Source organism: Lampetra fluviatilis, chromosome 6 (assembly GCF_964198595.1).
Source record: "Lampetra fluviatilis chromosome 6, kcLamFluv1.1, whole genome shotgun sequence".
NCBI lineage: Eukaryota > Metazoa > Chordata > Hyperoartia > Petromyzontiformes > Petromyzontidae > Lampetra > Lampetra fluviatilis.
The window spans coordinates 14,696,531-14,719,273 of record NC_136280.1 but is presented as its reverse complement, the minus strand read 5'-3'; the positions used below and the strand labels follow the sequence as shown (position 1 = coordinate 14,719,273).

Here is a 22,743-nt window from a genome sequence, read left to right as displayed (position 1 = left end):
TGGAGGATAGCGCAAGCGAGCAACTCGTGGAAGAGACGCAAGTGCTCCCCACTCTCAGAGTGGAACAAGCTGAAGAAACACACGACGAGAAAGTTAAAGAAGAGGTCGAGGCTGAGAAAGCCGAAATTGAAGAAACTGTGAGGGAAACAGATGCTGTAGCTGAGATTGGGGAGATAGGTGAGACTGAAAGTGATACTGAAGAGCAGGAAACTGAAGAAGCCATAGAAGGTGAGCCACAAGATAAATCTGCTGTAAAAACGCAGGCACAAACAACTGAAGACATTTCTGAACCAGAGGCAGAAGATGATGAAGCAGAAGATGAAGTTGAGGAAACAATAGACGGAATAGCAGCAGGTGAACATGAACCTGCGACTGAAGAAGGCAGTGAAGAAACCGTGGAAACCAAACTAGACGATGCTGACGATCAAGAGGTTGAAACAGAAGCCGAACTTAAAGAGGAACCTGACGTAGAACAGGAACAACAAAACACTGAAGTTGAGGAAAGTGAAACGGAACCTGAAGTTGAAGAAACAACACCTGAAGAAACAAGCCACCATGAAGACGGACCTGTTGTTGAGGAGCCCAGCATGGTAGAAGCAGAGAAACAAGAAAATGGTGAAGACGATAAAACAGTCACAGAAGGAGCTGAAGATCTAACACCTGCTGCTAAGCAAGTCACGGAACATGTGGACGCGCAGAAGACTGCCGTGGAGGGGGCTCCAGAAGTAAAAGAGGAAGAATCTCAGCAGATGCCACGATTAATTACAGAACCTAAGGTTAAACAGGTTGTGGCAAAGAAAGCAGCTCAGTCACCTGCAATGGAAGAGGCTAAGCCCGTTAAAAAAGCTGTAACACCAACCAAGGAGGAAGGAATTGAAGAAGCTGCTTCAACGACCGAGCCAGAAGCTATCGAGGAAGCTGTTACTCCAATCGAAGAATACGTTACTGAGAAAGCTGTTGCACTAGCAGAGGAAGAAGCTATCGAGCAAGCCGTTTCACCAACAGAGGAAGAAGCTATCGAGCAAGCTGTTTCACCAACAGAGGAAGAAGATATTGAGGAAGCTGTCGCACAAACAGACAAAGAAGCTAAGCCCATCAAGAAAGCTGTTACACCAACCAAGGAAGAAGCTAAGCCCATCAAGAAAGCTGTCACACCAACCAAGGAAGAGGCTAAGCCAATCAAGAAGGCTGTGACACCAGCCAAGGAAGAAGTTGAGCCCATAAAGAAAGCTGTCACACCAACCAAGGAAGAAGCTAAGCCCATCAAGAAAGCTGTGACACCAACCAAGGAAGAGGCTAAGCCCATCAAGAAAGCTGTCACACCAACCAAGGAAGAGGCTAAGTCCATCAAAAAAGCTGTTACACCAACCAAGGAAGATGCTAAGCCTACAAAGAAAGCTGTTACACCAACCAAGGAAGAGGCAAAGCCCATTAAGAAGGCCGACACATCAAGCAAGGAAACGGCTAAGCCCATCAAGAAAGCTGTCACACCAACCAAGGAAGAGGCTAAGCCCATCAAGAAAGCTGTCACACCAACGAAGGAAGAGGCTAAGCCCATCAAGAAAGCTGTCACACCAACTGAGGAAGAAGCAATTGTGAAATCAGTTGCACCAACTGAGGAAGCTGTTTCACCAACAGAGGAAGAAGCTATCGAACAAGCTGTGTCACCAACAGAGGAAGAAGCTATCGAGCAAGCTGTTTCACCAACAGAGGAAGAAACTATTGAAGAAGCTGTTTCACCAACAGAGGAAGAAGCTATTGAAGAAGCTGTTTCACCAACAGAGGAAGAAGCTATTGAAGAAGCTGTCGCACAAACTGACAAAGAAGCTAAGCCCATCAAGAAATCTGTCACACCAACCAAGGAAGAGGCTAAGCCCATCAAGAAATCTGTCACACCAACGAAGGAAGAGGCTAAGCCCATCAAGAAAGCTGTCACACCAACCAAGGAAGAGGCTAAGCCCATCAAGAAAGCTGTCACACCAACCAAGGAAGAAGCTAAGCCCATCAAGAAAGCCGTCACACCAACCAAGGAAGAGGCTAAGCCCATCAAGAAATCTGTCACACCAACGAAGGAAGAGGCTAAGCCCATCAAGAAATCTGTGACACCAACCAAGGAAGAAGCTAAGCCCATCAAGAAATCTGTGACACCAACCAAGGAAGAGGCTAAGCCCATCAAGAAATCTGTGACACCAACCAAGGAAGAGGCTAAGCCCATCAAGAAATCTGTGACACCAACCAAGGAAGAGGCTAAGCCCATCAAGAAAGCTGTCACACCAACCAAGGAAGACGCTGAGCCCATCAAGAAAGCTGTCACACCAACAGAGGAAGAAGCTATTGAGCAAGCCGTTTCACCAACAGAGGAAAAAGCTATCGTGCAAGCTGTTTCACCAACAGAGGAAGAAGCTATTGAAGCAGCTGTTTCACCAACAGAGGAAGAAGCCATCGAGCAAGCCGTTTCACCAACAGAGGAAGAAGCTATTGAAGCAGCTGTTTCACCAACAGAGGAAGAAGCTATTGAAGAAGATGTTTCACCAACAGAGGAAGAAGCTATTGAAGCAGCTGTTTCACCAACAGAGGAAGAAGCCATTGAGCAAGCCGTTTCACCAACAGAGGAAGAAGCTATTGAAGCAGCTGTTTCACCAACAGAGGAAGAAGCTATTGAAGAAGATGTTTCACCAACAGAGGAAGAAGCTATTAAAGCAGCTGTTTCACCAACAGAGGAAGAAGCTATTGAGGAAGCTGTCGCACAAACTAAGCCCATTCAGAAATCTGTGACGCCAACCAAGGAAGAAGCTAAGCCCATCCAGAAAGCTGTGACACCAACCAAGGAGGAGGATAAGCCCATCAAGAAAGCAGTGACACCAACCAAGGAAGAAGCTAAGCCCATCAAGAAAGCTGTGACACCAACCAAGGAGGAGGCTAAGCCCATCAAGAAAGCTGTGACACCAACCAAGGAAGAAGCTAAGCCCATCAAGAAAGCTGTGACACCAACCAAGGAAGAAGCTAAGCCCATCAAGAAAGCTGTGACACCAACCAAGGAAGAAGCTAAGCCCATCAAGAAAGCTGTGACACCAACCAAGGAAGAAGCTAAGCCCATCAAGAAAGCTGTGACACCAACCAAGGAAGAGGATAAGCCCATCAAAAAATCTGTGACACCAACCAAGGAAGAGGCTAAGCCCATCAAGAAAGCTGTGACACCAACCAAGGAAGAGGATAAGCCCATCAAGAAAGCTGTGACACCAACCAAGGAAGAGGCTAAGCCCATCAAGAAAGCTGTCACACCAACTGAGGAAGAAGCAATTGTGAAATCAGTTGCACCAACTGAGCAAGCTGTTTCACCAACAGAGGAAGAAGCTATTGAAGAAGCTGTTTCACCAACAAAGGAAGAAGCTATTGAAGAAGCTGTTTCACCAACAGAGGAAGAAGCTATTGAAGAAGCTGTTTCACCAACAGAGGAAGAAGCCATCGAGCAAGCCGTTTCACCAACAGAGGAAGAAGCTATTGAAGCAGCTGTTTCACCAACAGAGGAAGGAGCTATCGAGCAAGCTGTGTCACCAACAGAGGAAGAAGCTATTGAGGAAGCTGTCGCACAAACTAAGCCCATTCAGAAATCTGTGACGCCAACCAAGGAAGAAGCTAAGCCCATCAAGAAAGCTGTGACACCAACCAAGGAAGAGGCTAAGCCCATCAAGAAAGCTGTGACACCAACCAAGGAAGAGGCTAAGCCCATCAAGAAAGCTGTGACACCAACCAAGGAAGAAGCTAAGCCCATCAAGAAAGCTGTGACACCAACCAAGGAAGAGGCTAAGCCCATCAAGAAAGCTGTGACACCAACCAAGGAAGAGGCTAAGCCCATCAAGAAAGCTGTGACACCAACCAAGGAAGACGCTAAGCCCATCAAGAAAGCTGTGACACCAACCAAGGAAGAGGCTAAGCCCATCAAGAAGGCTGTCACACCAACCAAGGAAGAGGCTAAGCCCATCAAGAAAGCTGTCACACCAACTGAGGAAGAAGCAATTGTGAAATCAGTTGCACCAACTGAGCAAGCTGTTTCACCAACAGAGGAAGAAGCTATTGAAGAAGCTGTTTCACCAACAAAGGAAGAAGCTATTGAAGAAGCTGTTTCACCAACAGAGGAAGGAGCTATCGAGCAAGCTGTGTCACCAACAGAGGAAGAAGCTATTGAGGAAGCTGTCGCACAAACTAAGCCCATTCAGAAATCTGTGACGCCAACCAAGGAAGAAGCTAAGCCCATCAAAAAAGCTGTGACACCAACCAAGGAAGAGGCTAAGCCCATCAAGAAAGCTGTGACACCAACCAAGGAAGAGGCTAAGCCCATCAAGAAAGCTGTGACACCAACCAAGGAAGAAGCTAAGCCCATCAAGAAAGCTGTGACACCAACCAAGGAAGAGGCTAAGCCCATCAAGAAAGCTGCGACACCAACCAAGGAAGAGGCTAAGCCCATCAAGAAAGCTGTGACACCAACCAAGGAAGACGCTAAGCCCATCAAGAAAGCTGTGACAACAACCAAAGAAGAGGCTAAGCCCATCAAGAAAGCTGTCACACCAACTGAGGAAGAAGCAATTGTGAAATCAGATGCACCAACAGAGCAAGCCGTTTCACCAACAGAGGAAGAAGCTATCGAGCAAGCTGTTTCACCAACAGAGGAAGCAGCTATCGAGCAAGCTGTTTCACCAACAGAGGAAGAAGCTATTGAAGAAGCTGTTTCACCAACAGAGGAAGAAGCTATTGAAGAAGCTGTTTCACCAACAGAGGAAGAAGCCATCGAGCAAGCTGTTTCACCAACAGAGGAAGAAGCTATCGTGCAAGCTGTCGCACAAACTAAGCCCATCCAGAAAGCTGTGACGCAAACCAAGGAAGAAGCTAAGCCCATCAAGAAATCTGTGACACCAACCAAGGAAAAGGCTAAGCCCATCAAGAAAGCTGTCACACCAACCAAGGAAGACGCTGAGCCCATCAAGAAAGCTGTCACACCAACTGAGGAAGAAGCAATTGTGAAATCAGTTGCACCAACTGAGCAAGCTGTGTCACCAACAGAGGAAGAAGCTATTGAGGAAGCTGCTTCACCAACAGAGGAGGAAGAAGCAATAGAGCAAGCCGTTTCACCAGAGGAAGAAGCTATCGAGCAAGCTGTTTCACCAACAGAGGAAGAAGCTATCGAGCAAACTGTGTCACCAACAGAGGAAGAAACTTTTGAGGAAGCTGTCGCACAAACTGACGAAGAAGCTAAGGCCATCAGGAAAGCTGTCACACCAACCAAGGAAGAGGCTAAGCCCATCAAGAAAGCTGTCACACCAACTGAGGAAGAAGCAATTGTGAAATCAGTTGCACCAACTGAGCAAGCTGTGTCACCAACAGAGGAAGAAGCTATCGAGCAAGCTGTGTCACCAACAGAGGAAGAAGCTATCGAACAAGCTGTTTCACCAACAGAGGAAGAAGCTATTGAAGAAGCTGTTTCACCAACAGAGGAAGAAGCTATTGAAGAAGCTGTTTCACCAACAGAGGAAGAAGCCATCGAGCAAGCTGTTTCACCAACAGAGGAAGAAGCTATCGTGCAAGCTGTCGCACAAACTAAGCCCATCCAGAAAGCTGTGACGCCAACCAAGGAAGAAGCTAAGCCCATCAAGAAATCTGTGACACCAACCAAGGAAGAGGCTAAGCCCATCAAGAAAGCTGTCACACCAACCAAGGAAGACGCTGAGCCCATCAAGAAAGCTGTCACACCAACCAAGGAAGAAGCTAAGCCCATCAAGAAATCTGTGACACCAACCAAGGAAGAGGCTAAGCCCATCAAGAAAGCTGTCACACCAACCAAGGAAGACGCTGAGCCCATCAAGAAAGCTGTCACACCAACTGAGGAAGAAGCTATTGTGAAATCAGTTGCACCAACTGAGCAAGCTGTTTCACCAACAGAGGAAGAAGCTATCGAGCAAGCTGTGTCACCAACAGAGGAAGAAGCTATCGAACAAGCCGTTTCACCAACAGAGGAAGACGCTATCGAGCAAGCTGTGTCACCAACAGAGGAAGAAGCTTTTGAGGAAGCTGTCGCACAAACTGACGAAGAAGCTAAGCCCATCAGGAAAGCTGTCACACCAACCAAGGAAGAGGCTAAGCCCATCAAGAAAGCTGTCACACCAACCAAGGAAGAGGCAAAGCCCATCAAGAAAACTGTGACACCAACCAAGGAAGACGCTGAGCCCATCAAGAAAGCTGTTACACCAACTGAGGAAGAAGCTATTGTGAAATCAGTTGCACCAACTGAGCAAGCTGTTTCACCAACAGAGGAAGAAGCTATTGAAGAAGCTGTTTTACCAACAGAGGAAGAAGCTATTGAAGAAGCTGTTTCACCAACAGAGGAAGAAGCTATTGAAGAAGCTGTTTCACCAATAGAGGAAGAAGCTATTGAAGAAGCTGTTTCATCAACAGAGGAAGAAGCTATTGAAGCAGCTGTTTCACCAACAGAGGAAGAAGCTATCGAGCAAGCCGTTTCACCAACAGAGGAAGAAGCCAAGCCCATCAAGAAAGCTGTGACACCAACCAAGGAAGAAGCTAAGCCCATCAAGAAAGCTGTCACACCAACCAAGGAAGAGGCTAAGCCCATCAAGAAAGCTGTCACACCAACCAAGGAAGAGGCTAAGCCCATCAAGAAAGCTGTCACACCAACCAAGGAAGACGCTGAGCCCATCAAGAAAGCTGTCACACCCACAGAGGAAGAAGCTATTGAGCAAGCCGTTTCACCAACAGAGGAAGAAGCTATCGAGCAAGCCGTTTCACCAACAGAGGAAGAAGCTATCGAGGAAGCTGTTGCACCAACAGAGGAAGAAGCTATCGAGCAAGCTGTTTCACCAACAGAGGAAAAAGCTATCGAGCAAGCTGTTTCACCAACAGAGGAAGAAGCTATTGAGGAAGCTGTTTCACCAACAGAGGAAGAAGCTATTGAGGAAGCTGTTTCACCAACAGAGGAAGAAGCTATCGAACAAGCTGTGTCACCAACAGAGGAAGAAGCTATTGAGGAAGCTGTCGCACAAACTGACGAAGAAGCTAAGCCCATCAGGAAAGCTGTCACACCAACCAAGGAAGAGGCTAAGCCCATCAAGAAATCTGTGACACCAACCAAGGAAGAGGCTAAGCCCATCAAGAAGGCTGTGACACCAACCAAGGAAGAGGCTAAGCCCATCAAGAAAGCTGTCACACCAACTGAGGAAGAAGCAATTGTGAAATCAGTTGCACCAACTGAGGAAGCTGTTTCACCAAGCGGGGAAAAAGCTATCAAGCAAGCTGCTTCACCAACAGAGGAAGAAGCTATTGAAGAAGCTGTTTCACCAACAGAGGAAGAAGCTATCGAGCAAGCTGTTTCACCAACAGAGGAAGAAGCTATTGAAGAAGCTGTTTCACCAACAGAGGAAGAAGCTACCGAGCAAGCTGTTTCACCAACAGAGGAAGAAGCTAAGCCCATCCAGAAAGCTGTGACACCAACCAAGGAAGAGGCTAAGCCCATTAAGAATGCTGTCACACCAACTGAGGCAGAAGTTATTGAGGAAGCTGTTGCACCAACCGAGGAAGCTGTCGCACCAAGCGAGGAAGGAGATATAGAAGAATCTGTGACACCAAGCGTGGAAGAAGCTATCGAGCAAGCTGTTTCACCAACAGAGGAAGAAGCTATTGAGGAAGCTGCCGCACAAACTGGCGAAGAAGCTAAGCCCATCAAGAAAGCTGTCACACCAACCAAGGAAGAAGCTGAGCCCATCAAGGAAGCTGTCACACCAACCAAGGAAGAAGCTCCTGAGAAAGCTGCGACGCCAACAGAGGAAGATGCTATCGAGAAATTGGTTACACCAACAGAGGAAGAAGCTATCGAGGATGCCGTTACACCAACCAAGGAAGACGCTGTGCCCATCAAGAAAGCTGTCACCCCAACCAAGGAAGACGCTAAGCCCATCAAGAAAGCTGTTAAACCAACCAAGTTGGATACAAAGCCCTTCAAGAAAGCTGTTACACCAACCAAGGATGAAGCCAAGCTCTTCAAGAAAGCTGTTACACCAACAAAGGAGGAAGCCAAGCTCTTCAAGAAAGCTGTTACACCAACAAAGGAGGATGCCAAGCTCTTCAAGAAAGCTGTTACACCAACAAAGGAGGATGCCAAGCTCTTCAAGAAAGCTGTTACACCAACAAAGGAGGATGCCAAGCCCTTCAAGAAAGCTGTTACACCAACAAAGGAGGATGCCAAGCCCTTCAAGAAAGCTGTCACACCAACAAAGGAGGATGCCAAGCCCTTCAAGAAAGCTGTTACACCAACAAAGGAGGATGCCAAGCCCTTCAAGCAAGCTGTTACACCAACAAAGGAGGAAGCTAAGCCCTTCAAGAAAGCTGTCACACCAACAAAGGAGGATGCCAAGCCCTTCAAGAAAGCTGTTACACCAACAAAGGAGGAAGCTAAGCCCTTCAAGAAAGCTGTTACACCAACCAGGGAGGAAGCAAAGCCCTTCAAGAAAGTTGTTACACCAACTAAGAAGGATGCAAAACCCACCAAGGAACATTCTAAACTTAACTGACAAACCCTCTAAGGAATCTGTAAAACCTGCAAAGACTGGATCGACTAAGCCCAAAGGACACGGAAAAAAAGTCAAGGTTCCTCAACAAACAGTGAAGGAACCTGTCGTAAAAGAATTACACGACGAAACCACAGAAAAAAACATAGTCTCAATCAACGAGGTTAACAAGTTGGCTACGGTCGCAGCAGAGGCCATAAAGACAGATTCTGCACCAAGCCTGGGAACACCCACGGATGAGTAAGGGTGATTATTGAAACCAGTGCCTACCTACCACCAAGGACAATTGAGCAAGCCTACAGATGTGTGAATGTGTCCCCGAAGGGAAGTGATAATGAACATCTCAAAAGCCATAAATAAAATCCAAACCTTAAGACTCATCACAATTTAAAGTGTAATACTAAGCGAATGGATTATAGTGCTCTGTCTTGGTATATCTTGAATAGTGCCTTTAACAATTAAGAAATACGAAGCAAAAAGTGAAAAAGAATATAACATATATACAAATGAATGCTGTGTTGAATGAATTAAATTATTAAAAGTTGCTTGCTAAAGTTATAAAAATGGAAAATGACTTGAGGTCTAAAAGTATATTATTATGTTGACTTGATTGCAGTTCAGTATTGACAAATGTAACAATTATTTGAATAAATGAAAACTGCTACAGCAATGCAGAACCTGAATGTTTGTCATTTTTTATTATGAGGTAATGTATGCAATACAAGTGCGATAACAGAACATGCGGCACATCTCTCAACAGCAACCGTTCCCCCTTTTAATAACATGCTCCGGCCACAGCAGTCATTGGAATGACATTCTCAAGTGGACAACTTCACCTGCCACACCTGGAGCCAGGCAACTCCTCCACCACTCCGGCATTAATCTGCAAATGCTGGTAACCAGGCATATAATGACTTCTTCCCACACACAATACTATATTCATAAGAGCATCTTAAATAGTGCATCCAATGAAAACTGGACACCCACACACCCTATGTACACCTAGCTTGTCACACATAAAACAAGATACCCTTATAGCCTTAACAGACTATTGGGGCGAGTGCTGTTAGCGAACACCTATGAAGGCGAGGGGGTGGGTGCCCAGCACCACACCTGGCCGCCTTTGTCTCCCAAGTGGCAAGGATTACAATCCACACCAGGTACTCATTTGAGGTCGAGTCGACAGAGGGAAGAGGCTTACAAGAAGTTCAGATAATCGTCATTGGTGTTTGCCGTGAGTGGGAATTGAACACGGGTCGCCGGGTTCATAGCGCAAAGCGCTAACCGTTACACTACAACCACATTAGGCACTAGCAAGAGTATATCAGATTTATAACCAATTGAGTTAGGTCACGTAATGATTTCACAACAGTGTTACTTCACACTACTAACGCAGCCCAAACACAGTAGTGTCACATGTACAAGCGTTTAAACCACCACTTATTGTTTTATCTCGCAGATAAATTTAAGAAAAATCTCACAAAAAAAATTCAATTATACATGATTTTCCCTTTTGAAACTACAAACATCCGGAGAAGATCCAGGAAGCCAGCATTACAATATCACCTGACCATACTTTTTAAATAGGTCATGACTGACAAAGATTTGGTCAAGATCATTACATGACGTAACCCAAAATCTATCAAGAATCATAATAGCAGTTGGCCTGCAGCAACATTGGCGGCATTAAATGTTTGCTAACTGCTACACATATTTGGTGATATGCTTTAATTTTCTTAAACCAATAGGGAAGTTCATTGGAGGTTGCTATAATTCGACTTCTCTTTAGACCCTTCAGGCAGCCTCCTTCATGTTTATACACCGTCCCTTCTTGTGTAGGCACCATACTTTCCTCGATAGGCTCCACACCTTACTTTGTAGGCCCTGACCCATTTCCTCTTTGGGTCCCACCCCTCTCCTCCATATGGACAGACTTTCGGCGGGTTTTGGGCTTGTTTTTTTAAAGGCAGCGCCGCATTTTTTCCTGTGAGTCTTGGCAACTGTGGTCTAAAATGTAAGTTGATTGGACTAAGACGGCACATGTGGATAGCGTATGCAGCTGTAGGCAGTGGTGGGGCAGGTTCATGACCATGACAACCAAAACTCTCAAAAAACAGCAATATCAGATTTTCCCGCACCTTCGATTAGCACCGTTGGTGGCTACGTAGGGCTCACATACAACATAGATTGGGACTGCGAAAACCTACGTGTTAAGCCCAAATATGCCCCAACAAATGAGTGGGTGTTGCAGCTCAAGAAGAAGCATGACGCAGTACCTGGTTGCTGCGCTGCGCCTGTGCGTGAGGTCCTCCTCTCGGCTGCTCTGAAGGCTGCTGCAACTGCTGCTGGGGCTGTTGGTCCCGAGGTCCATGTGCCGGCTCATCTGGATTGCGGAGCAGTGGACCACGGCGCTCCTCCGTGTCCGAGTGTTGCCTGAAGGCGCGCGCGCACACATGCACGTTAATTTCACGTAAATACACAAGCACTAAACCATGTTAACATTATTATAATGACAAGTGTTTACCCAGGAAAATCTCATGGGAGTCTGAATATTCTCTTTTAGGAGGGTCCTCCCAAGATTTTATACTAGGGGGGCCATGTTGCTGTGTAATCCAAATTTCATAATTTGCAGGTGATTTTCCAGCATTGGGATGTTTGGCCAATGCCAGCTACATTGTATGTTTTTTTAAGTTATGGAAGGGTGAACCCAGGAAGAAACCAATACAGGACAAAGGGGGGAGCATCATAAACTCCACAAAATGGCACCAAAGTTGAGAATTGAACCCAGGGCCTACCTGCTGTCAGGTAGAAGTGTTACCACCGTACCGAAAACTTAGTCATGCCGCAAACTGTCATTGCAATTCTAGCTGAAGTCCTCTGATATACACATTTCTCTCTCCGATATTCTCTAATAATAACCCTAACCGCAGTAAAAAAATACCAAAAATGGTATGTGTGGCAGGTAGATAGGTACAATAGCACTTGTGGCACACCTGCAATGCAGCACTTTGGAAACGAGTCAGCGGATCACATGTATTTGTGAAACTCTCAACCCAAGGCTATAGCGATATCCATCCATCTCTTGGCTTGCCAAGATACAGTTGTACAGCAATTGGATAAATTTTCATCTGTATTCAATCTGTACAGGGATTTAGTGTTTTCTACCCACAACCCCTCAAGCCCACACAGGTTTTTTTTCCAGGTCCTCTACTTTTCTCCCACATTAACACTAATTCATGGAGGTGGCCAAACATCCCAATATAGGACAACAGCGATTGGGCAATTGTTGGCACCGGTTCTGGTTGTATTCCCGATTGTGGTTACCCACGCCTCAATGCGAAAACTACGTGCATTACAATTTATTTAGTATGGATATTTTGCATGAATTATGCTATATATACAAATATATTAACAGCACCATTGCTACACTCTCACACCACACAGCTCAAGGGACTTTCCCCCAACCCGATGGGTATGATTATGCCAATTTAGTTTTATGCATTACCCATTATATATTTCCATTTACAGGCCATATATCCAACAATAACAAATATCCTTCAGGCCAACTGGATTTATTTTCAATTGCAGTCAGTTCGTATGTGAAGATTTCCACCAGGGATTCCAACTCCCTCCCACAAGCAAAATTACACAAATATGAACTGGCTATAATATCACAAAACAGGACCACCTGCAAACTGCTTTATGTGTTTAGTTTGTTGCCCTTTTCCCACACCTCCGATTAGCATGGTTGGCTGAGTACGGTGCGAAAAAAGTACAATATAAACTCTCATTGGGACTTCCCTGAATAACGGAAGGATCCGATTCTTATGACTACTACCTTACCTGCTGACGTTGGGATGCCCCACACGGACATCTCGCTCCACCACGTGACCTTGACGGGGTTCATACGGCTCTGAGCTGGCGCTGTCGGCTCGCTCGCGCCTAGAGGTAGGTCCTGAACCCACACCAAGCACACGCACAAAGGCACACCCAATAATGGTTACTACACTCAGATCTCTTGTTGTCATGGCACTTAAGTGGCAGCTTCCTCGCCAACAGATCGAAGTGCTTAAAAACGCATTTAGAGCAGCCAGTCACTTAATTAATCGTTTTATCGCGAGGTCAGTTACTGGTAAGGGGCCTAACTCTGACCGTAATATACTGGGTGCTTGTACAATACCTCCTTTTGGCAAGTCTGATTGCTTTTCCTATGGAAATAGGTTCCTGCTAAAGGAATGTGTAATTTCTACCACTGCTGAGGGCTGTTCTAAATCATGGCAATGTAATATTTTGACGGGCATTTTGAAAGGACAATTTCACCTTGGCAGAATGCCTGACATTGACGAAATCGAGCAAACTGCATTCCAAAACGGAGATCTGCCCAGCCCACTCACCTGCGGCAAATCGCATGTCCACATACGGTTGAGGAGGCCTCCGTGCATCGAACGCCTGTGGCGACGTTGGCATGTGCCGCCCGCCACCCCCCCTCCGTGATGTGGGAGATTCTGGGTCAGATATCATCCCGCTACAACCGCCGCCACCGCCGCCACCGCCGCCGCCGCCGCGCCACTGCATGGAAGAGGCCGGATCGGGGCCAACGACACCACCGCCCATAACCCCTCTCCACTGAGGAGGCTGGCTAGATGGGTCCGGTAGACCGGCTGACCGCCACTGAGTGGGCTGGCTCTGGTCTTGGGGACCTGCAGAACCTCCCCGCCACTGATTGGGCTGGCCTGGGTCAGGGCCCTGCTGCTGCCATTGCTGCCACTGCTGCTTCAGAAGCTGCTCCTGTCGTCATACAGAATAAAGAAAAGCAAGCAACGCAAACAAAGTGTTAGCAAGGTGGAAACATTGCTTCTTATTGAACAGTAATGTAATACCATTATGCATTTTTTTTATTTACCTCTGTGCATTGGGTTCCATAGACTAACATGGAGAAATTCCCACAATGTATTGTTCATCGTGACACATCCGGGACAAAGAGGCTCCCCCCAGTCTGCAGAATCTGGCAAGTGCTGTACCGACATGCTTTTAATTATACAATCATTCTTCTACTCTTTTGAAAACGTCATTTATCTCCTAGATCATGAATACATTTCTTATAATCTCCTTTTTATTGCATCTAATCATACATCTCTCATCTGACATCCATATCTCCCTTCTGTCTGCTTAATACATCTCTCTTTTTAGGTTTTTTTTATCTCATCGGAACACATCTCCAATAATGTCTCAATACACATCCGATAAACGCCAGCTTGTATCATATTTAAGTACATTTTATGGCTCTTCTACATAATGTTAATTCATATTTCTCAAAATGAACTCTTTCTTATATCAGGTCTGAATATCGCCATCTATTTTAATGTGTTTGAATAGATCTTCTCTTCCATCAGCCAGCTCCTCTGCATACATCTACCATCTCTCTTCTCTTAACCAAATACATATTTTACCTCTCCTATCCATCCTGATTAAACCTATATTCAAGTTATACCGTGGTTTCCTGCCCCACCTACATACATCTCTCTAAATCTGTCTACATATCACAGAATTCACTCATCCACAAGCTGCCATTTCAACACATTTCTATCTCTTATGCACATCTCTCTGCTTAATAGATGTGCCTTAATTACATAAATGCTCCAAAATAAGCTTCATCTTTTATCTCATATCTATTGTCTCGCTCTCATCTCGCTATATCCATCTTTATTGCATCTCACCCAGCCAATGATGAATCTCACACCGTACGTCTAATAACTACATCCTTTGGTCTCAACCTCCTCTTTCTCAATTGACTACACAACTATTAACATCATCTCATTTCAGCACGTTACTTTGCTCTTATCCCTGGCTCACTTCTATTTAACGTCACACCTTAACTATATACTTCACTATTTGGCTTAGAATTCAAATACGGCTGTAAAATGAAGTGCGTATTATTCAGAAGGATATAAGTGCTATTTGGTTTACTCCTAGAATGGAGGTAAAAGACTTGGCGCGCACCTGTGAGATCACCAAGCCTAGTTGTGACAATCATATTTTTTTGTTAAAACTCACGTCTGGAGGCTCATATTAAAAGTTCAAATGTTCATCTACAAAATAACCATTTGCTTTATTTTGCGATGCCTCTCCCTTCGACACAGGAAAACAAATTCCCCACGTGCATGTTACCTGCTGTTGGCGCTGGAAGCGCGGGGGGAGCGTCTTATGGTAGGTCTTGGCCCCAGCATGAGTATGCGCGTGTGCATGTGGGAGCGGGGCGCTCTCTGATCGGGGCTGCGTCTCCTCGCTCTCCTGGCGGACAAACGTGGGCCGTGGCTCTGCAGACAATAACCGAGCACCATCAGACAAAGCACACACAGATACCTCCTTTTAACTGTCCAAAAATAGTCATCCCTGGGACATGCAGAGCAGGCCCAATGTGGCTCAGGAGGCACAAGGTTGTTTTATCCACTCCAGTAGCAAAGCCGTGTCGCCAACATCACACGCAATAACACCCGTCATAAGCCCTAATAGGCCCAATGTCAAATTAAGATGTTTTGTAAGCCTAGCTCAGCAAGGCAAATCGCCAGTGTACTGCCACCCGTACCTTGAGAGCCCTGCGCTGTCTAAGATGTGCCAAGGAAAAGGAGTCTCCATTTCCTTCCAATTTCAGAGATGCAACTTAAAGGTGACTGGGTGGCTCAGAACACCACCTCTTGCTTAACCTCATTAAATCCACCTAAGCCTAAAGTACAGCTCCATGCGATACGAATCTTCTTCACAATGGGATTGGACATTTTTGTAAATGGCTAAAGGCCGTCAATGCAGATGGGTGCCACCCCACTGCGTATATGAGAATTGAGACAATTTAGATTGATAAGCTTCCAAAGTGAAACATGTGGCTTGAAACACAAAAAAGCAGCATCATGCAGTAGGAATGCACACTTGGCAGTGCAGTGTGCAGAGGATTTACAGAAGCACAGGTCTCAGAAAAAACCTCATCGCAGATGTGTCAGCCACTACCTGGGTGGTGCTGCGGTGGGGCCGCGGTGGGAGAACGGCTGTCCCTCCGCCGCCGCTTGCTCGGGCCCTCACCATCACGCCACTCCCCGCCAGGTGGCCCTGCTCGGCCACCCACAGCGCTTGGTTCCACCATGACCTCGCCTTCGGCCACCGCATGCCGCTTTTCCGTGCTAACCCTGGCCCCAGCGGCGTTCTCGGCCGTCGCTGTCCCCACAGGCCCAACAGGATGGCCCGTGCTGACTATCGGTGCAGCTACTGGGGGTGCGAGCGGCCCGCTCACTCCTCCACCGGGCCCGCCATCGCTTCCCGTTGGTGAGGCCGCAGTCCCAATGGGGCCGACCCGAGTCACCGCCTTCGCTCCAACCGCTGGGCCCGAGAAGGGAACCGACGCAGCATCAGCTGTTGGTGGTACAGAGGTGCCACTGCCAGCACCCACAGTCCGTCCAACGGTACCAATTGTCCCCCCCCTGGGCCTGCGGTCGTCCACCACCACTCCCCTGGGTTGGTCATGGTCACCACCGGCACTCCGAACGATGCCGCAGCCACCACCGCCGCTGTCGTCGTCGCCGCCGTCGAGTCTCGGGCCGGCATTGCCCCGGCTATCATTCCGTGTGACGATTCGTAGAGGTGGCCCACGCGTGCTTGGTGCGTGACTCCCGTTAGCTGTCGAATCTGAGTCGGGGGTGGACGAATTATCGGTATCGACTGTGCTCGCAGCGACACAATCTTTGGCTGCACCTAAGTTCAAAACAGGCGTGTCGAGCAGCGGGGAGGCACAACCTCCACTCATTGCTGATGATACGATCGCTGTTGCTGGAGTCGAGGCCGCTTCCGCAGAAACTTCTCCCCCAACCGGTGCAACAGCCCCACCTGCCAAATGCCCGGCGTCCCCCACACTTGGGACGGCATCATCCGTGGTTGTGCCCAGAGTGGCTTCGTCTCCCACCGTAGCAGCCATGTCCACACTCAAGGCCGTCTCCCCCGCGCTGAAAGCCGCCGCTGTGACTGAAGGCGCCGATGCCGCCGCCGACGATGCTGGCACGGCGCTAGGCCCGTCCTCAGACACGGTGTCTTCGCCAGTGCTGTCACTGGCCCCGCCGACGGCGGGAGCGGCTCCGGCTGCCGTTGCCGTAGCTCCACCGCCGCTGCCAGCCGGAACGCTGGCGGCCATCTTGCTTTCTAGTAGACGCAGCTTCTGAGCGCAGGCTGCCAGACGCTCCTCCTCCATCCTCTTCTCCTCGGCCGCCCTGCGCTGTCGCGCTCGCTCCACCGCTGCCGACACCTCTGCGCTGCTGCCCCACGTGCCCCCGCCTGCACAATGGGCATCGGAAGCAAATTAATACCGTTTACAAAATAACTAATTTCAGCATTATTTTCTTGCACAAGGTCTGTGCATCTAATACTCTGTACCATCAACAATTATTTTAATACAACTGTACAAAAGTCAATGCATTTCCTTGCTTACACAGGTGCTGGGCGGCCATTTGCCGAATAGCAGCCGAGCCAATGAATATTCCACATTACATTGACAGAAGCCAGTCTCTCTCTATAGGACAGCGACTGTTGACTTCGGGGAAAAAATGGTACTTGTTTTATCCAGCCCAGGGTTGTGAGGGGTGCAACTGCATTAAGATGTATCAAGATGCATTGTAAAGGCCTGCCTCTATGTGGAGCTGTTCCATGAGGACCATCCGCAGCCACAGGGCCACCTTGCTGATCACGGCGACGGTTGCGCCACGCCTCATCATCTGAGCCCCCGATAGCAGGTCCTTGTGGGGGAACAGGTATGGGTTGGGGCCCAGGACCCTTGAGGAGGCCTGGACCCTGGTTAGGCCCGGGACCCTGGTTGGGCCCGGGACCCTGGTGAGGCCCGGGACCCTGTTGGGGCCCGGTACCCTGTTGAGGTCCGGGACCCTGTTGGGGCCCAAGACCCTGTTGGGGCCCAAGACCCTGTTGGGGCCCGGGACCCTGGTGGGGCCCGGGACCCTGGTGGGGCCCGGGACCCTGGTGGGGCCCGGGACCCTGGTGGGGCCCGGGACCCTGGTGGGGCCCGGGACCCTGGTGGGGCCCGGGACCCTGGTGGGGCCCGGGACCCTGGTGAGGCCCGGGGCCCTGGTGAGGCCCGGGGCCCTGGTGAGGCCCGGGACCCTGGTGAGGCCCGGGACCCTGGTGAGGCCCGGGACCCTGGTGAGGCCCGGGACCCTGGTGAGGCCCGGGACCCTGGTGAGGCCCGGGACCCTGGTGAGGCCCGGGACCCTGGTGGGGACCGGGGCCCTGGTGAGGACCGGGGCCCTGGTGGGGTCCGGGGCCCTGGTGAGGCCCGGGGCCCTGGTGAGGCCCGGGGCCCTGGTAGGGACCGGGGCCCTGGTAGGGACCGGGGCCCTGGTGGGGTCCGGGGCCCTGGTAGGGACCGGGGCCCTGGTGGGGACCGGGGCCCTGGTGGAGACCGGGGCCATGGTGGAGACCGGGGCCCTGGTGGAGACCGGGGCCATGGTGGGGACCGGGGCCTTGATGGGGACCAGTGCCCTGATGCAGCCCGGGACCCTGGTGGAGACCCTGGAAATTTGCTGGACCCTGGTGGGGACCCAGGTGGAGCATAGGGCCCTGATGAGGCCCTGGACCATGGTGCAGAATAGGACCCTGAAGGTGCCCTGGACCTTGGTGGGGCCCTCCCAGATAGCGCTGCAGAGGAGAACGGGACAGAGTGAAGATCACACAGCTGGCGTGAGGTAAACGCAAGCTGGCAGCCAAGGGCAAGGCAGCCTGGGTGCTCACGTCCATACAATCATAAACTCGTTTCAATTATAAACCTTCATAGCTGTTATTATTTTTCTGAGTACATATTTTTGAATGTTTCCTGAAATGTTACAGTTTAAATGATAGGCTCAGCCGACTGCCGTTGCGAGATTTTAACGCTCAACTTTTAGATTGCTTGGTCACGCACTCAGAATGCCACCTGTCCAGATTATTAGGGTACAACTTCTTACTGCTGCAGACTGTGCGCTCGGCCGTGTTGCCCAAGTCTATTTCACTTATACAATGTATGACGACACTTTTCATGCAAAAATGTACGCATTTTATTTGTAACTGCGAGGAATTAAATTTGCAGCAGAGTGCAAGCTGGCATGACCAATTAATACCTGTTGATTGACAATGAGGGCAGGGGGCCCCCTTGGGCCTGCTAAGAGCGGCTGAGGAACCACGATAGGGGGACCTCCCCTGTGCTCATGACCCCCACGCATGGGCTCCCGTGGCGGCTGATGTTGACTCCACGATGCCTGCAAAGGGAAATATAATGTAGCCATATAGAACGTGCCGCAATGCTTACCCAGTTAAAAACATGTCAGCCAGCCTAATGGTAAATAAATATCTAACTGGGCAGTGGAAAACTCAATCAAAAGGTGAATTAATTCATCAAACAACACAGCCTTCTAAGCACAACCATGAAGAATCTGAACCAATGGCCGATTGATACTTGGAGAAAGAGCTGGTTGATAGAATATATTATTACCAGCACGATGCAATGGAAGCCAATGGGGTTAAGCACAATACATAGCTCATTACATTTATTTGTGGAAATAAAAATGGCTCCATAATATACGTTTTCTGGGTTAGATCGCGTAAATATAAATGTGACGTTAAAGCCTCGACCACCCGACACAACCAATTAGCAAGGTGTCACGTGAAAAGAACATGCAAATTTGTTACGAGTACAGCACACCTGTGTGTTGGAATGCATGTTCTGTTCATATGACAAACCTTACCAATTGGCTGTTGGGGAGGTGGCGGGTTTAACGACACATTTATATTTACGCGATGTAACCCAAAAAACCTATATGATGGATATTGGTCGCAAAAGCCTACGTGTTAAAATGAAAAGGTCTGTAAATTACATCCCCATGAGGGTCATGATGGATGTTTACCTGGCCATACTTCACTATCCTGGACAGTGCAGGTTGAAGGCAGGGAGCAGACATGAGGACATAGCAGTGGTGTGTTTTGCTGCACTGCCCTCTGTTACCCACAAAGTGGTACTAATGTAATCCTGCAAATAAGGATGATGGGCTGAGTGCACCCTCCTGGAACAATGTTCTGATTGTGAACCGAGCACCTCGCCAGATTGTCATGACACCTCAATAATCCCAATACACAAATGACCACTCTATATAGTCTTATAGACTACTGGTATTATTGATGTTAGCAAGCACTTATGAAGGCTGGCACAGTGCACAAGGGGGCAGTGTGGCCAGCAATATTCCCAGTGCTGAGGTTAACACACTGTATCAGGTATTCATTAAGGCTGAGTGGACCTACTGGAGGCCCAGCATCAGTTCAGATAACTACCACGTATGTTAGCTGTGGCCGGGAATTGAACTCGGATCGCTGGATCCATAGCACAATGCTTGCACCACTACACTACAAGCGCCCATCCAAAGACAAGATCCCTGTATAGCGTTAATAGGCTGATGGGGAAAGTGCTGCTAGAAAGCACCTATGAATACCGGCATGGCACACGAGGGGGGTGAGTGGCCAACATCACGCCTGGCTGCCTTTGTCTTCCCAGTGTTAACATTTACACATCACACAACGTACTGATTTGAGGCAGAGTCAATATAGAGACCCAGGACTGGTTAAAATAATCACGAGTGTTGGCCTCGTGCGGGAATCGAACTCTGGTGGACAGGTTCATAGCGCAGCATTGCAGCCACTACACCAACTGCTCCCCAGCAATATACACACACAAATAAATGTCCGCGTGTGCGCATGCGCACACACACCGGGTGTTGTGGCCGCGGCCTGACAGGAGCATCTCCCCAGTTGGCAGAGCCAGGCCCAGACGGAGGGGGGGAGGGGGCAGTATCTCCCCAGCTCGTAGACACAGCTCCAGATGAGGCATCAGAGCCACGAGCAGCCCCCCCTTCGGACACAGCTCCTGGACCCGCACTGTCAGCCCTGGTGAATAATGACAATCACAATCGCGGGTCAAAGCATCACCTCTTCTGCAATGTTGTGTGTGTGTGCGGGCCTTTTGTCAATCCACTCCTCTATGACAGCCACCCCACACAGTGCGAGTTGTGGGAGTTAGTTTAACACGTCGGCTTGTTAGAGTTACTTTGACATACTTCACCACGCAGGTCAGTGCAAGGTGATTAAGGTGGGGAGCATAGGCAGTTGGAGCATAGTTCAGTACAGCAGAGCACATGATTTTGCTGCACTGACCTCCGCCGACAACTTGGCCCCACAGCAGCCAACTACACCTGTTTTGTGTGGTGGTCACCCATCCAAGCACAAGTCAGGCTCCACTCTGCTTAGCTTCTGAGATCTGACGAGATCGGTTGTATTGGGGGCGATTTACTCACAAGCGCTGTAACTTTAGGTAGCACTAATCTTCATTGTTAAGTGGACAGTCGACAGTAGAAATCCGCGTTCCCACAAGGGAGAGGACTAGTCATGGCGGTACAACCAGTAAAGTGTTCCTATCAAAGTGGTGCAGCCTCAGCAGGTGGTGCTTGTTTACAGACCTTGAAGGGACAGTGGGGCAGTTGACTCTCCAGGCATTGAACTCATGACCTTAATCAAACCATGTGTTGCCGTGATATGGCCATGCAATGAGGCATAATATGCTGTAGGGTCCAATATATTTGTATTTTACACTTTGCAAAATATCATTGCCATAATGAGCGTAGCTCAATTTTGTTAAAATATATATAATTAAAAAAATGTGAAATGACAAATTAAATTTCAAAATAAATATTACCCATGAAATGAGTCCTTAAACAACATTTTTATGGAGTAATCTTGATGGTATGGTGATTATATGACTTCGTCTTTGAAGTTCATTGTCTAATGATACTTATACCTAAGGAAGGCTTATGTTGAGCGAATTTCAATTGAAGAACTTTTAAGCAATCTTTATTTGTACAGCAAAGCACAAAAAAACAATACAATAAAATTGTATAATACAAATTACAAAGGTATGGGAAACCGATATCGCGATAATCGTCAGGGAAACATTTGATCATATTTTGACAAATTATATCGCGGCAATCCTACTCAAAACAAGGTCACAGTGTCTCCCCTTCTCATGCAAGAACAAGGGTGCAGCTCATCTCCTTTGGTGGCCCTGAGCCAGTGGTGGCAAATCCACTTTGACAACCTAAGACTTTGCATAATCGTTAAAAGGTGGCCACAAAATTCAAATTGATGGAAAAAGCAAACAAACATCTGTATATCTGGCAAGCCAGGTGAAAAGTCATCATGAGCATGGCACACTTTTTTTAACAACAAAATTTTGAATTCATAAAGTGTCTTTATGCACCCGGCTTCTCAAAATGCTGTACATACACAGTGGCACATGTAAACGAGGCATATACCCACACACACACAAACGTTTTGGAAGAGAAAAGACAAGACAGTCATGATGCAGTTGAGGTCTTGAGAGTCTGGACTTAAATAAGGAGTCAACAATATGTAGGCCAGTGGGAAGGAGTTCCAGACTACAGGGAGTAGCAGCAAAGCAACCTCCCACACAGCAACCAGTTGATGTTTCAACAAAACAGGCTTCACCATTAAAATAATGCAAACTGTCCAGGCCAAATGTCAACTTAACCTACCCTCCCTCCTTGGCGGTTGCTCCTCCTTACTGCTACTGCTATCAGAAACTCCATTCTCTTTATTGTTCATCCCAACATTAAAGTTCTTGTTCAAACCTCCATATTCCCCTTCTATACAGTTTACTGCATTTTCCTTTGTAACGTGCTTATCACTCATTCTTACTGCACTACTATAGCCTCCCCTCATCTTCGCCTTATAGCTCCAAATATATTCTTTAAATTACCTTTTTCACTTGCGATACAAATTTAAATTGTATGATAGTGACTTTAAGGAAGATGCAAACCAAAAACCAAATAGCTGTTTTTTTCTGGGGGGAAAAATCCCACTTACAGTTAGGGTACTCCATTTTAGTTCTCTAGTGATGTTGTAAAGCGTATAGGGAAGTATGACATCCCAGTTACATAAGCAGCATTGAAAGCTATTTGTTTGAGTTGCATCTTCCATTACCAATGCATAAAACACGTCAGCTCATTAAATCAATGACATTAAGGATGAAGACAATCGGGTAGATCACTCAAATAAGTGTGCTTTCCGAGTGCGTCAGCGTGCAAGTAAG

The 22,743-nt window shown here is 47.9% G+C and overlaps 1 protein-coding gene across 6 annotated transcripts in view; it reads right to left on the bottom strand.

Moving 5' to 3' along the window:
- Positions 1–22,743, bottom strand: part of LOC144933192 (uncharacterized) — a 97,131-nt gene that overhangs the window by 57,099 nt on the left and 17,289 nt on the right. For 5 of the 6 annotated variants that reach the window (XM_078857821.1, XM_078857824.1, XM_078857825.1 and 2 more), the window contains exons 11-18: positions 20,351–20,525; positions 18,713–18,850; positions 17,234–18,254; positions 15,573–16,883; positions 14,739–14,887; positions 12,965–13,358; positions 12,414–12,525; positions 10,847–11,003 (exon numbers count right to left, since the gene is read on the bottom strand). In XM_078857821.1, the coding sequence (XP_078713947.1) occupies positions 10,847–11,003; positions 12,414–12,525; positions 12,965–13,358; positions 14,739–14,887; positions 15,573–16,883; positions 17,234–18,254; positions 18,713–18,850; positions 20,351–20,525 (3,457 nt within the window). The remainder of the gene's footprint in view (positions 1–10,846; positions 11,004–12,413; positions 12,526–12,964; positions 13,359–14,738; positions 14,888–15,572; positions 16,884–17,233; positions 18,255–18,712; positions 18,851–20,350; positions 20,526–22,743) is intronic. The other variant, XM_078857826.1, reaches the window with a different exon arrangement.